The 15,529-nt window shown below is 38.4% G+C and overlaps 1 protein-coding gene across 5 annotated transcripts in view; it reads left to right on the top strand.

Annotated features, from left to right (window-relative positions):
- Positions 1–136: 136 nt before the first annotated feature.
- Rspry1 (ring finger and SPRY domain containing 1) overlaps positions 137–15,529 on the top strand; it is a 44,635-nt gene continuing 29,242 nt past the window's right edge. Inside the window, exons 1-4 of one of the 5 annotated variants that reach the window (XM_071605196.1) lie at positions 137–279; positions 4,430–4,506; positions 9,710–9,871; positions 14,748–15,252. In XM_071605196.1, the coding sequence (XP_071461297.1) occupies positions 14,903–15,252 (350 nt within the window). In that variant the 5' untranslated portion in view covers positions 137–279; positions 4,430–4,506; positions 9,710–9,871; positions 14,748–14,902. Of the gene's footprint in view, positions 332–4,429; positions 4,507–9,096; positions 9,116–9,709; positions 9,872–14,747; positions 15,253–15,529 lie in introns of those variants that run through there. The other 4 variants (XM_027939151.2, XM_071605197.1, XM_071605198.1 and 1 more) reach the window with 4 other exon arrangements.

Genomic DNA, 15,529 nt, shown 5'->3' on the forward strand with positions numbered 1-15,529 from the left:
TTGGGCAGTTTACGCCTGAGGGGCGGGCCTGGCTGAGATCTCACGTGACACCATCCTTGAAAGATAATTGGCTGTTAGGGAGAGGGATTGCCACCTAGGAAGGGGCGTTTCCTAGGGGACTAAGGGAGGGTCAGGGCGGTACGAAGCGGGGGTGGGCCCTGCGCGTAATGGCAGCGCCGTGGCCTCGCGTCCATCTTTACCGCTCTCTTGGACCTGTCACAAAGGAGTCGTGCCGCTACAGCTGTCCCATTCCTCCTGTGGCCCCAGGAGCTGGAGAAAGTCAGTGCTGCGTCCGGGCCGCGCTGCTCCGGGAATCCCCCTGGGGACGGGGGTACGGAAGGGAAGGGAGTCCGAGGGCTGAACCCGTCTGTGAGGGTGGGCAACAGTGGCTCGAGCCTGGGACGGAGAGACAGGACTGGGGCTCCGGCAGGCTCCTCAAAGGGGCCCGGTAAGGGGTGATGTTGGGCAGAGCCCGGGAAGCAGCTTGGAGGTTCTCCACCAAGGCCTGCGCCGAAGGCGCCTGAAGAGGTTCCTGGAGGAGGGTGTTCCCCCTTGGGGGGCGCGGGGATCTTGACTGGAGGAGGTTTTGGGGGGGGTCACCTTTCGGAGGACGCTGCGGCTAACCAGGCCCAGGTGAGAGGCAGGTATCCCCCGGGGAGGCTCCCGGTATTGAGTAGCGCTTCCCGGTATTGAGTAGCGCTTCTCAGCGGTGCCTGGGGTAGAGGGGAGGACGTTTGGGGAGGAGGATTTCCCTTTGTGGAGTTTGCGGTTCCGGTGGGAGGCAGAGCTCCCCCCCCCCCGCCCCGGGACATTTAGAAACGCCCCGGGATCGAGAGCCCCCATTGAGAGAGAGGCGAGTAAGTAGGAGCCAGACTTAGCGGATTCTCCTGCTCCCGAGGCCCGGGCTGAAAATTGGGTAGGGACCTTGGGGAGAGGGGATTTCTGGGAGGTTCTGGGAACGAGACAGCTCCACTCATTGGAAAGCCCGAGTGGGGGGAATAGCGGAGGAAATGGGAATGGCCGGAGGTCTGCCCTCTCTGGAGGCCGACCAGGTGTCCCAGACACAGGATTCAGCTGCTTCTGGGCTTAGTGCCAGGATGGGGTGGGGAGAGTCCATTTCAGCAACATCTCCTGCATGGCCCCAGATTAGACATTTGTCCCTGCCTGTTGCCTCCTTTCCCTGTTTTGGGAGGAGGGAGACCGAAACAGAGGCAGAGATGTTTAACTGAGACTCAGAGCTTCTATCTGGTAGAGTTGAGTGAGGTTGCTCCCCCTGGAGTGTTGTACTTTGTACTTTCAAGGGTTGGAAGTGTCTATTATTGACTGAGTAGTCTCATAGTTTACAGGTCCTTCACCTACCATCTGCTTGTCCTTCTTTAGTGGAGTTACTGAATCTCCTTGAGTTTCTAGTGTAAAATAGCCAACGCAGTATGTGAAAGTATTTTACAAACTCAGGCTGTGTGTGAAAGTAAGGTACTGTAATCCTACCACCAAACAGGTTGCTCTTGAGGAATAAAAGTGAAGGCCCTTGCCAAACTGTAGAGCAGAACGCAAATGTCAGAGATTAGCATTAATACAGAGGTCCATCACCTATTGAGTGCTGGGAGCCCGAATGCACTGAAAACTCCAAGGTTCCCACCTTCTTAGGTCACATTATAATCTAAACCTTTGGTTTCAAACCTTGCTACCATGGGGGTGGAGGGATTTCCCGTTTTTGCTCTGAGTTTTAATTTACTTTGAATTTATGATGATGCTGGCAGGAGTAAGACTATAATATAATCTTTTCATACAGGAATTTCCTACTGAAATTTTCCTCCAAGTAATTTGACCTCAGTTTTGTAAACCTCCCCCTTTTTCTCATATATATATATATATATATATATATATATATATATATATATATATATTTACAGCCTTAGGATGTCTAGAATTAGTGAATACCATGCTTCCGCTCTCAGATATGTTTTAGATATGAGATTTATATATATAAATCAGATATGATTTATATATGAAAACACTTTTTAACATTCTTTTCCATAAACGTTCTCTTAAGTTTTCACTTTATATAAAGTTTGCATTCCTGGGATGATATCTTTAGATCCTTCTAAGAGGTTATAAGATACTTGTGTCCAAGGGCTGGGGTTGTAGCTCAGTGGTAGAGCACTTGCCTCACAGGCATGAAGCCCTGGGTTTAATCCTCAGCACTATATAAAAATGAGTAAATAAAAATAAATATATTGTGTCCATCTACAACTAAAAAAAATTTTTTAAAAAGATACTTGTGTCCATGTGTGACACTTCATGAATGTTCATTTAGTGGCATATGTTCGAGCTGATTTTCCAAAAAAAGTTGTGATTTTTGAAGTAGGGTTTTTATTTTGTTTTTTGTTTTTAAACTGATCTGGATTTCCTGCTTTTCTGATATTATATTCCATGGGTCATTGTTGTTTTTTATTTATTTATTTTTTTAGGATATTTGGTGTTCAATGTCTCCACGTCCCGTTATTTTGCTTTTTCACAACCCCTTCCTTTTTTTTTTTTTTTCTGTACTCAATGATATTTTTAAGGTATCGATTATAGGAAGTGTTCTAGCTTATCCTATCTGGACGTTTTTCCTGCTTTGTCAGCAAAATAATTATTTAGCAAGTGTCAAGGGGAATTAAAACTTAGCATACTGTATAATAGTGTGTTATTTTGTAATGACTAGGGGGGAAACCCAACAGCTCTAACCTATGCTTTGATAAGAGTTTAACAATGGAAATTGTTGTGTGTTCCTGATGTGCATTTACTACAATCTCTTTCAACTCATGAGGTCAGTCCACTCCATCAAGAATTGTATATATTTTCCCCAATAATGATGTCTTTTGTTAGAATGAGATGGGAAGTCACGTTACATCCTTTACAACAAACTTTCTTTAATACCTTTAAGATCTGTGTAGTTTGGAGAAATTATTAGGAATTTTTGAAGATAATAATGACTATTATACAACTTTAAATTGTAAATTTTCTGGTTTGGTTTTTTTGGTGTTATTTTGCAGTACTGAGGATTAAACTCAGGAGCACTCTACCACTGAGCTACATTACATCTCCAGCACCCACTCCCCATCTTTTTTTTTTTTTTTTAATTTTGGGACGCTGAGTTGCTGAGGCTGCCCTCAAAACTTGTAATCTTCCCTCAATCTCCCTAGTTGCTGGGATTACAGGCATGTACCACCACATCTGGCAAATTTTCTGTATTTTGTGGTGGGATCCTTATGAAGAAAAATGTGATAATTTCAGGGTTCCAAAAGTAAATGGAAAGTCAATGGGCATCACAGATGAGAAGCACAGTAAAACCAGTAATCTATTTTAGAAGAGCTATTTGGGGATAGTAAACTATGTATTTAGTGTCTCTTCAAGCTTTTGCTTTTTTTTTTTTTTTTTTCCCTCCTCCTCCCCAGTCCTGGGGATTAAGCCCAGGGTACTACATCCCCACCCCTTTTTATTTTTTTAAATTTTGAAACAGGATCTCTTTGAATTTCTCAGGCTGACCTCAAACTTGTGATTCTCCTGCGGTAGCCCCTCTAGTGCTGGGATTACAGGCCTGTGCAAACGAGCCTGATGCTTTTGGCATTTTCAAGACATTTACCATTTACTATTGAATGTGGGTAATTTTTTTTCATGGTATTCAAATTAGAAATTTGGAAAACAAAATAGTCAAGAAGTAGTAAGTGCCAAAACTTGGGACTTACTAACTTTTAGGAGGAAACTTTTACTTTTAGGAGTACAAAAGAATGAATATTTTTTCTATTATTTGTTCAGTAAGTCAGTTTTGAAGAAGTTTTCTTGCTGACCTTTATGACTAGAAAAATATACAGATTTATTATATTTTGCTCTCAGTATCCTTCCCCAAAGGGAGAGTTGCTGGTTAAATACGTAAAACAGTAACTATAGATAAAAATAAGGTATATTCAAGGTTAAATCAGGCAAAGTTCCTTTAGTAGTGAGTTCTTTAAAAGTATTCCCCTTTCTCTGTTTTCTGAGCTTTTGAGAATTAAGAATAGAATTGAGATGCATTCAAGTTTGTTAAAGAATGAACTCTATGTGTTGCTTTTCTATTGCTTAAAATTACAGTTTCTGGCATAATTTCATGAACCCTGTACACCTCAAATAGGAGGTTTGAAATACTTTACTCAGCGAATATAGCATTACCTCATAGTTTAATGTTTCAGTGTTAGTTTTTTCTTACCCCTCCACATTTCCTTCTTTGTTCACTTAGTGCAGTGATTCTCAAAATATGACTCCTACCCCACCCCTTCTCATGGGAAATGCAGCTCTTTTTCCCCCTACTTTTCTTTGGCAGTGCTGGGAATTGAACTCATCCTTGCACATGCTAGGCAGCTGCTGTACCACTTTGCTACATCCCCTACCTTGTTTTATTTTGACACAGGATCTTACTAAATTGCCCAGGCTGGCCTCTAATTTGCAGTCCTCCTGCCTTATCTTCTCAAGAAGTTAGAATTACAGGTATGCATCACCACACCTGGTGACAGCTCCTTTTTTTTCTGTTCTTTTTCATGATTGTTCACCCTTGCCTGTGTCTGAGCTACTTATTAATAACATACCAAATGAATTACTAAGGATAACTAAAACATAGTATTTATAACCTAAAACTAAAATGATTAGAATTTACTATGGTCATTAATACCTTTTTATCCCAGGTAGTCTGCCCTGGGAAACTTGGCACTGATACAGAACTTCTCACATGTCATATGTGGAATGGGGATTTCTGCAGTATTCAGGAAGGGTGCTTAGTTTGGGATACATCATCAGTATTGTCTCAAAATTATTTCGGTTTCCTATGATAATTCCTTATATTGTGAATTCTTGTTTTGTTTCTCATAAGAATTACTATTTAGCTTTATTTTATCAAGTTAATTTATGGACTTTGGGTTAATCTTTTACTATGTTAGTGGAGATATTTATACAATAGTATTTTGGCATATTATTTAAGAAATGAGTGTTGTGATGCAAATGTAAGTTCTCTATTCCCCTTGTTAATGCTAATTTATATAGTCATTTAAAAACTTGCTTCTACAGAGATGTTTCAATATGATCAAGTTCTTTTATTGGAAAATTTTTGGGTCCAGAGGCTTCCTTCTAGTGGACCCAATGTCTAATCCACAGGCTTTGGGTAGGGAGCTATATCCTTTGTCCCTAACCCCAGCTCCCTTTGCCAAGAGCTTGAGATACCTCTTTTCATCTTTGTTTGGTGTCTGGTGTATACACATTGAATACACATTGGTGTGCCCATTTTTTAAAGCGGTAGATATTTTGGAAATGCTTTCTTTTTTACAGATTTTAGGAGAAATTAACTTAAAATATGTACTGACTACCTATTAGGTTCTAATAAGGAATCCAATTGAGTATGCAGTTGAGTGTTTTGAGACACCGTTTTAAGTGGTTATCATTAATGAAAGTACTATCATTCAGGCTACATGTTTTGTTTGCTTTTCTTCAATAGAAAAATCCTTGCTTTCAATTTGTATGTATTTGAATAACATGGCTATATGGTTTCCTGTTATTTGGTCTCCTTGAAGGGTGGAATCTCAAAGATTATGGAATATTACATGTGTTTTTCTTCTCTGTCCTGCAGCCATCATTAGCACTTACCTCAATTCTTCCGTAGTATTTCCTTTTTGGATCCAAGGCAGATTTTTCAATCTTTCAAACTTCAGCAGGGATTATTTACTACTTAAAAAAAAAAAAAAAACTGGTATTTGCTTCTATAAATTTTTTACTCTATCCTAGGTCTGAATTTTATTTTTTAATACTTGTTTTGAATGCTGAAATGATTTGTCCTTTCTGCTTTTGATGTTTCAGATCAGGCTATATTCTGTAATTCTTTCTGCCATAAGTCTCACCTGGTTTTAAATTGCACTACTACTGGGTTAAAAAGCTGTCAACATTTTAGGGGAAGTTTTTGTTTTTGTGTTTTGTAGTACTAGGGATCAAATCTAGAGTTCTTGCGCATGTTAACCACTCTACTATTTGAGCTATGTTTCCAACCATCTTTATTTTATTTTGAGACAGGGTCTTGCTAAATTGCCCAGGCTGACTTCAAACTTCTGATCCTCTTGCCTCAGCCTCCCAAGTAGCTGGGATTACAAGTGTGCACTAGGTGAAGTTTTTTTCCCAGATAATCTTTCCCTAACCATTCAACCAAGAAAATAACCTGTTTTTTTCTGAAAGGCATACTTTTTTAAACCATCCTCAGGGCTTAAGAGTAATATCAGAATCATCTTGTACTTCTCCCAGACTACTTGAAAGTTACAATCCAGGAGATGATAGTGCCCTATGTAACTGAAGCCTCAAGTGCTCAGTGCCACTGCAGATACATAGTTTTGTGTACCTGTGTGACCCCCCTCCCCCCCCCCCAAAAAAAGAAACACCTTAGAAAGGCTGTCTTTCCTTTTGTGGGAGTTGGGGGAGATTCCAACCAAATACAACAATCCCACAGTAATAAAGGAGGATTGGTTCCAGGATCCCTGCAAATACCAAAATCCATGGATGCTCAAGTCCCTTCTGTAAAATATTATAATATTTGCATAGAACCTACATACATCATTCCCTATGCTTTAAATCATCTCTAAATTACTTATAATACCTAACAAAATGTGTTATGCAAATAGTTTTTATACTGTATTGTTTACAGAATAATCAACAAAAAGAAGTTTAAAAAGAAGTCTGTGCATGTGCAGTTTTTTTCTTTTTCAATAGTTTTAATCTGCAATTAGGGAAACCATGGACTGACTGTATTTCATAGCCTTGCCCTTCTCTTCTCCCTCAACAAAAGACTAGGTGCTTTAGAGTCTAGAGACAGAAACACTCTAATTAAAACCTCTTTAGATAATTTGTTTCCTCTGGCAAGTGTACTATTGAAATATGTCTACTTTTCTTATCTATATATTGCAGTAGTAAATAATCGGTTTTATCGACTTCTGTGTTTTCCTCCATTTAAACTAAATCTTCAGTAAGGAAATTATGGTCTTTGAGCTATCCCATAAGATATTATAAAAGCAAATATATTCTCTACCTTGATAGAGTTTGAAGACACAGATGTATGCATTTGACAAGACTCAGCATATATGTTTAAAATGTGTACAAATGTAAATTTAACTTCTAAAAACATTGAAGTCCAGCTATGAATATGCATGCCAAATCATTTAGGAGGAAGGATTTGAAAGCCTTCAGTTTACTTTGAAATACATAAAAAAAAAATTTAGATGGAGGGATGATAGATATAGAGATGGATTGTATTGTATATGTGATAAAGCAAGTATAACAACATTTTGGGCTGGGGATGTGGCTCAAGCGGTAGTGTGCTCGCCTGGCATGCGTGTGGCCCGGGGTTCGATCCTCAGCACCACATACAAACAAAGATGTTGTGTCCACCGAGAACTAAAAAAAAAAAAATAAAAAAATTCTCTCTCTTTAAAAAAAAAAAAAAAAGTATAACAACATTTTAATGATTAGAATCTAGGTGGTAGGTATAGAGATGTTCACTGTTCATAGTTTGTTTGATTATTTATTTGTTTATCTATTTATTTATTGCAGTACTGGAGAATTTAACCCAGTGGTGCTTTTCCAGTGAGCCTCATCTCCTTCCCTCCCCCCATTTGTTTTTATTTTTGAGACAGATTCTTGCTTAGTTACCAAGGCTGACCTCAGACTTGCAGTCCTCCTGCCTCAGCCTCCAAAGTAGCTGGGATGTTTGGGCCACTACTTCTAGCTAAGACAGTGAATTTTATTTGACTTTCCTGTATGTTTAAACTTTTTCATAATTAAGTTTCAAGGGGGGGGCAGTAAATGTGACACTAGAAGCTATTACGTGTAACATTCTCACTATCTTAGGGAAAAGTCTAAAAATATTTTCTAATGAGAGAAAAATCATTAAAATTTCCAGCATATAATATATTGTTGCCATCCATGCTATTTGATTTAGCTTTGGTGGGTAGAAGGAATTAGAAAAAACACTGCACATCCCATAACCCTATTTTGAAATGAGATAAAAATTATAGTAATTGCATGCTCACTGTCTGTGTTTTTTTTTTTTCTTTTTTTTTTTCCTTCCTTATGATCATTCCTTTAACTAGCTTCTCCCTTTTGGCAGCATAATCCTGAAGTCTTATTTTCAGGAAAAAAAAAAATTCTTTCTGAAACTGTTCTGCTTAACAACTGAATATAAGCAAATATTTGAAGAGATGAATCACTGATTCCTGGACCATTTGTTAGAGAGGGTTAGACCAGTTGGCCAGATGCCTCCTTGGTGAGCTGGCTGTAATGGTAGAGGTCTGTGTTTTGTACTGACAGTGAGTGCCAGAACCTTACTGCTTTAATACTGAATTTACTGACACTCCCAAGTTTTTTTTTCTTCTATCAGAGGCACTTTGAAAAATACAGAATATTAGAAGAATATGCTAGATGTGGTGGTGCATGCCTATAATCCTCCCAGCAACTCAGGAGGCTGAGGCAGGAGAATCTCAAGCTCAAAACCAGCAACTCAGACCCTGTCTCAAAATGAAAAGGACTGGGGATGTGTCTCAGTGGTAGAACACCCCTAGGTTCAGTCCCTAGCACCACAAAAATAAATTTATATACATACATATAAAAAAATCTAATAAATCATAAAAGAGAAATGGAAAGAATAGTTTGTTTTGTTGTTCCCTCCACCCCCCAAAAAAGGAAGGAGCTTGATGTATATAGCTCTGGAAGAACACTTGCTCTACAATGCTTGAGACCATGAGGTTGAGCCACAGCACTACCAAAGAAAAAGGAGGGGTATCAAAATTAATAATGCCACAACTCACAGACATATTTGCACAGGAAATGTTTGACTATAATTATGTTCTTGCATAATTGTTATCAAGAGTGCTGATTTTGAGTATTACCATTTACATGATGAGTCTTTCTACTAAGCAGTAATATCCAGTGATAAAGATTATCATTGAGTCAGTTGATAATTGTCCTAGCAACAGATGTGATAATTTTGTGTTTTTAAATTATGTGACCAACTTTTTTTTTCTTTCTCAAAATCAGCTTTATGAGCTAATGCTGAGTAGTCTTCAAAGTTAAGGTAAAATGTTTAGGTATTACAGATATGTTGCTTTTACATAATCTTTAGTCTTACTCATTTTCCTTCAGTCTCAACCTTGGATGCTGTCACCCACAAGCAGGATACTATGTATGTCATTGGGTTGCTTCATAAGGTGGCTATTTTTTTCATTTTGTTGATATGAATTGTACATCTCACTAATAGATAGAATGTTTGTTGTTGTACCAGAGATTGAACTCAGGGGCACTTACCCACATCCCTAGCCCCCCCCCCCCCTTTTTTTTTAAGTTTTTAAATTTTGAGACAGGGTCTCACTAAGTTGCCTAGGGCCTCATTAAGTTGCTGAGGCTAACTTTGAACTTGCAATCCTCCTGCCTCAGCTTCCCAAGTTTCTGGAATTAGAGACATGGGCCATTGCAGTATATATCCCACTAGATATATATCCTAATAATTATATACCACTAGATATAACTGTATTCTAACTGCTATTTTGACTGATAACCTCCAAGGGACTACATTCTAAGATAGTCTTAATTCATTTTTCTGGAAAGGGATGTCAACATTTTTGATCCCATAAGAATCACCTTTAATACTTCAGTTTGTTCCTTTATTCAGTCAATAGGTCCTACTTGCTGTGCCAGATGCTATTGTAAATACTAAAACAGTAATTTCCAGACCTGGCTGCCATCAGAATCACCTGGGGAGCTTTTTAAAAGACACAAACTTGGGCCACATCTTAGAAATTTGGATTCTGGCTATTTGGAGTTATATTATGAGGTAAGACTATTACTTTTTTCTGTTTTGTAAAGTGCATTAACAGATTAATTAGGATGCATAGCAATAGCTATTGTAGGGCCAGTACAAGTGCCCAGGTCTTTTTGACAGGGCCAAAGCCTGAGTACTATGTTGTAGGTGGCCTCTGGCATCCTGCCCAAAAGTTGTAAACTGATTGTTCCTGTCTTAAGACAATGGTCCTTGTAAAGTGGGACACATAATGGCTTTTTTTTTTTTAAGAGGTAAAAAAAAAAATTGCATAAAGTATAATTGTTTAGCTTTATCACCCAATCAGTAGTCACAGCCTTTTTGCCTATGAAAAGATAACTAACATTTTCAAATAACAAGCTATACATATCACCCAGGAGTTCCAGTGTGAATAAGTCTGAAAGATGTACTTTGTTTACATCCCCTGCCTGTGGCTATAATCCTCAGGAGTCTCAGTATGCTCCTTTCAGAAATTCTTTAAAGAATTTGTTTTTTTTTCTTATGTTTCCTAGGCTTTCCTCTGTGAAATGCCTCATGGTTTCTTCCACTTAATTAACTTCTTCTTTCTACCTGGTCTTTATAGCTAGTCCTTTATTTAAAAAAAGAAAGAAAGAAAGAAAAGTTTTTGGTTGCAAAGAATTTGAAAACTTTTTAAAAACTGCATTTTGCCAGGCACTTTGGTATGTGTCTACTTGAGAGGCTAAGGTTGGGGTATCTCTTGAGCCCAGGAGTTCCGGCCTGCCTGAGCAACATGGTGAAAACCCTATCTCAAAAGCAAAAAAAAAAACAAAAAAACAAAACAAAAAAAAACATTTTTCTTCTCTCACAGATTTATAATTGACATCATTTTCTGGATCATTTAAGGAAAATTACTCTTGGAAGAAATTGACCCAAAATATACTTGAACTCAGTTTGGAAATGGAAAAAAAAAAAAAAAACTTTTAATTTTTTTCTTCCAAAGTTAGCCAGATTTAAAAAAGAAAAAAAAAAAAAAAAAGATGTATTGGGTATCTTATAATCACCATGAAATTATACTAAATGGGAACCTACATAAATTATTCTATATTCGGTTTACCTAAGCCTTAGGAAAAGTTTTCTTGGGTAGAATAAAGTTTAGGATTTGTGATCAGGGGCTGGGAATATGCTCAGTGGTAAACCACTAGCCAAGTACAAGGCCCTGAGTTCCGTCTCCAACATTGAAAAAAAATTACATTTTTCCCTGTAAGATGGTATACCCTGTAATCCCCGTGGCTCAGTAGGCTGAGGCAGGAGGATCCCAAGTTTAAAGCCGGCTTCAGCAACTTATCGAGTTCCTAAGCAGCTTAACAAGCCCTGATCTCAAAACATTAAATGGGCTGGGTTTATGGCTCAGTGGTTAAGTACCCCTGGGCTCAATCCCTGGTACCCCTCCCACCCCCCAAAATAGCTGTATTTCAACAAACTGCATCTTCAAGGGCACCCTCAACATGTTTTGTTTTTGTGTTTTATTGTTGTTAATTAGACACAAATTGAAACTTTATAATATGAACTATCCTCTGTCCTTCAAGCCTTTGTTTTCTGGAACTTGAGCTCACTTCAGCAGTCTCAACATTACCAGTTATTTTTAGTATCTGATTTGTCTCCCTTCTTCAGGTGTGCCTTCTCTGATTTAATGTGTCTGGTTAGATTGCATCTGTTTTTTCATCTAGTTCTCATATGACCTTCCATACTGATGGTGTAGAAAGACTGTAGAGCATTAGAAAAGCCAGTAGTATCCCTTCTATTCGCAAAAATTGAGAATAGTTGGGCCCTCACTGTGGGGAAGCAGTTTGGAAGTGGTTTTTGTTGTTGTTGTTTTCCCTTTAACTTTATTTATTTATTTATTTTTATATGGTGCTGAGGATTGAAGCCAGTGCCTCACATATGCTAAGCAAATGCTCTACCAACTAAGCTATAACCCCAGCCAAGCAGTTTGGAGTTTAAAAAATACTTTCCCAGGTGATAAAAAAACCCCAGGAGTTTCTTTTTATCAGACTGGCCCACTCCCTTCCATCATCCCCACAGTATCAGTTGATTTAGCCAGACTTTCATAACCTGATGGGAAGAAACCGTGATAAACCAGAGTATGGATTTCTGTACCACCTTTAAACCAGTGAGGTAGTTCTGTATATGCTGGAATAGAAAGTTGTGGTATTAAGTTTAAACAAACAAACAAAAAAAGGCAAAAGCAAATCACAGGACAGTATTTATGACTTTGCCATGATTAGACTTAAGGAAAAAACTAATTTGTCAATGCATAATAGTAGTCATGGAAGCAAAGGACTAAAGGTCTTAACAAGGGTTAAGTCTGGAAAAGGAATGGGCTTAGATAGAGCAGAAGGGGGGCTTTCACTTTCTCTAGACTTGTGCAGCATTTAGGTTTTAAAATTGAACTGAATTCGGTTTTTTGTTTGTTTGTTTTTTGGTACTAGCGATTGAACCCAGCAGCACTTTATCATTGAGCTATATCCCCAATCCTTTTTTATTTTCTCTTTTGATTCAGGGTTTTGTTAAGTTGCCGAGGGTCTTTCTAAGTTGCTGAGGCTGGCATCAAACCTGTGACCCTCCTGCCTTAGCCGCCTCAGTTGCTGGGATTATCAATGTGCACCACAACATACCCAACCTAAATTAATTTTTTAAAATAAAGTTAGCAGATAAAGGTTTTTTGGTTTGTTTGGGGTTTTTTGTTTGTTTGTTTGTTTGTTTTTTAGTTTTTTAGGTAGACACAATATCTTTATTTTTATGTGGTGCTGAGAATTGAACCCAGTGCCTCACGCACGCTAGGGAAGCACGCTACCACTTGAGCCACATCCCCAGCCCCGCCCCCCTTTTTTAATGTAATACTTTAGAATGTCAAGAAACTGATCTGGTGACATAATCAGCTATGCTACTGCCCATGTGGTAGACCTATCAGAAAACTTCCTCTCATCTGCATCATTCCAACAGTGCAATATCTGAGAAGGGCCAAAGCATGGCTTTTTAAATGTTGCTTTTGGTCTTTTTCAGAAACCAGCATAATTTATAAGATCAGTAGAAATTTATACTAGGGACCCTTTAAAAGAGTTATTTCTGGATTCTGTCTCCTCTGTACTTTTAAGCATTGAAATTTCTTAGTTTTCTCCTCTCTGGAGGGAATTATACCCTTGTCCCTGCAGTAATGGGAATGCCATTACTTTGACTCTTTGCTGGTTTAAATGTGTTCTCTGTTCAAAGACTATTTCCAACTGAGACCTTGCATTCTGCTTTTACCTGTATACTTCAGACATGTTCTTTTAAGTACAACCTCCAAATTCTAAAGACAGCCAGTCTGTTTTTGAGGAACCAAGAGCATCTGTGGTATTACTTGGCTCAGCCATTGCTGTTTTGGTTGTCTGGAAGCAGATAATGTCTGTCTGCTCCCTCTTCTTTCTCCTCTAGTCCTACTTTGCCATTCCTTTCCCTCCCTCCTCTCTTCCCTCTATATTAAATTGCACAATTATATATATGTAAAGATGTTTATCTCCATTTTTTCCCTTATTTCTCCCCATGAGCAGAAAACCAGGGAAAAATTGAAAAGAATCTTTCCAGAATAATAGAAATAATTTTTCTCTTCTAATCCCACTGAATTTCAAATTTTATTTACATCTAATTCTAAACTAGTGCTCAGGACATGAGGAATTAAGCGTAAATAACCAAATATTGAGTAGAAACTATGCACTGGCATTATCTATTCCTTATGTTCCTAGTCTCCAAATGATAGCATGAGTTTTTACTTTTTTCTGCCTATCCCATGTTAGTCTCCCAATTCCACATCTTTCCAGAACCTAAGCAGAGGTTCTCAACTCAGTGACTAGCTACTTCTATCATTTGGTTTTTTGATAATAAGCACTATGTGGGATGAGAATGGCCATCCATAAATTATTGGAGGGCAGAGACTGTACCTTCCTTCTCTTTATACCAGGGACCCTTAAAAGAGTTTTTTTCTGGTTTCTGTCTCCTCTGTCCTTTTAAGCATTGAAATCTCTTAGTTATCTCCTCTTGGAGGGAATCGTACCCTGCTCATTGTTCTCCTTGTCCCAGCATAGTGCCTGGCACAAGGTGCTTAGTATTTTCAAAGATAATTGGTATGTCTTATTCTTTGTAGCAGACATGGGCAACAGACTGATCATTGTGTGGATATAACTTTGTGATATAAATTCATATTTCCCCAGAGTCTTGCTTACCTAACAGAAAAACTTTGTAAATACTTGTGTGATTTCTATAAATTCTTAACTAAGACTCCATTTGGGAAATCAGTACAGTTTTAGTGATTTAAAAGGAACATTCTATTCTTTATTCTTCTTTTTATTAAATAAGCGCTCTCACATTTGTATCATAACTTTCTCAACAATAGACATGTGTAATTAGGTATTTTATTTGAAACATTGAATTGTCCCATATGTTTACATGATCACAAAAAGAGTCCTTGAAAAAATTGGACACATTCTTCTAATATATTTCTCTATCCATAGGAAGAACTAAACATATGGTTTTTAAACATCACTGGTCACTCCTGTGGTTTACAAGGATATGATTTAGCAATCAACTTTATAATATAATAATGAAAAAGTTATTGATTGATTGTTATTTCTGCTATCCAATGATATTTCTTCATATTGGAAACCTATAAAAATCAACAAAGATGACTCTTCATTATAATTTTTTTCCCTTAGTTGTTGAGGTGCTGAGAATCTAACCCAGTGCCTCTGCAAGGCAGGTGTGCTACTGCTGAGCCACAGTCCCAGCCCTCTTTATTACAATTTAAATGTCTATAAAACCAAACGAGGAAAGTCAGTAATTGAGTTTCCAGGAGTCTTCTGTTCATTTTCATTTTCTTTTCCTTTCTTTCTTTTAGAACTGCCAGCAGATGACCAAAATTCCCTGTAACTGATAATGTTGGAAATCAGCTCTGCAATGTGCTTTGGCATTTGCTTGTTAAAAACAAATAGGATGCAAGTTCTTCAATCCCAGATTATGAAAACAGTACTTGGAAAACTGAAAACTACCTAAATGATTGTCTTTGGTTGGGCCGTGTTCTTAGCGAGCAGAAGCCTTGGCCAGGGTCTGCTGTGGACTCTCGAGGAGCACATAGCCCACCTGCTGTGGACTAGAAGTGCCACTATTACCATGGGTAATTCCTGTATCTGCCGAGACGACAGCGGAGGAGAAGACAGTGTTGACACCCACCAGCAACAAGCCGAGAACAGTGCAGTCCCCACTGCTGACACAAGGAGCCAAACCCGGGACCCTGTACGGCCTCCAAGAAGGGGCCGAGGACCACATGAGCCAAGGAGAAAAAAACAAAATGTAGATGGGCTAGTGCTGGACACACTGGCAGTAATAAGGACCCTTGTAGATAAGTAAGTATCCGACTCACTGGCACCTCCAGGGCAATGCACAGTGTTCTGGAACTCCAGTGTCTGGACTCCTTCAGTTTATCTAGGATGTATTCGTCAAGGCTTGTGCTTACTGGGGAGGGGAGAATATTTTATTTTTCCTCTCATGGCAGAGTAAATTGTGAAGTTTGATATTTTTACTTGCTGTCATCCACTCCTGTTCTAAAATGTCAGAAATGTCTAAACATTTCTATAGCAGAAAACACTAATTGAAGCTATGATTTTTATTAGGGTATATAGT

This window comes from Marmota flaviventris, chromosome 18 (genome assembly GCF_047511675.1).
Source record: "Marmota flaviventris isolate mMarFla1 chromosome 18, mMarFla1.hap1, whole genome shotgun sequence".
NCBI lineage: Eukaryota > Metazoa > Chordata > Mammalia > Rodentia > Sciuridae > Marmota > Marmota flaviventris.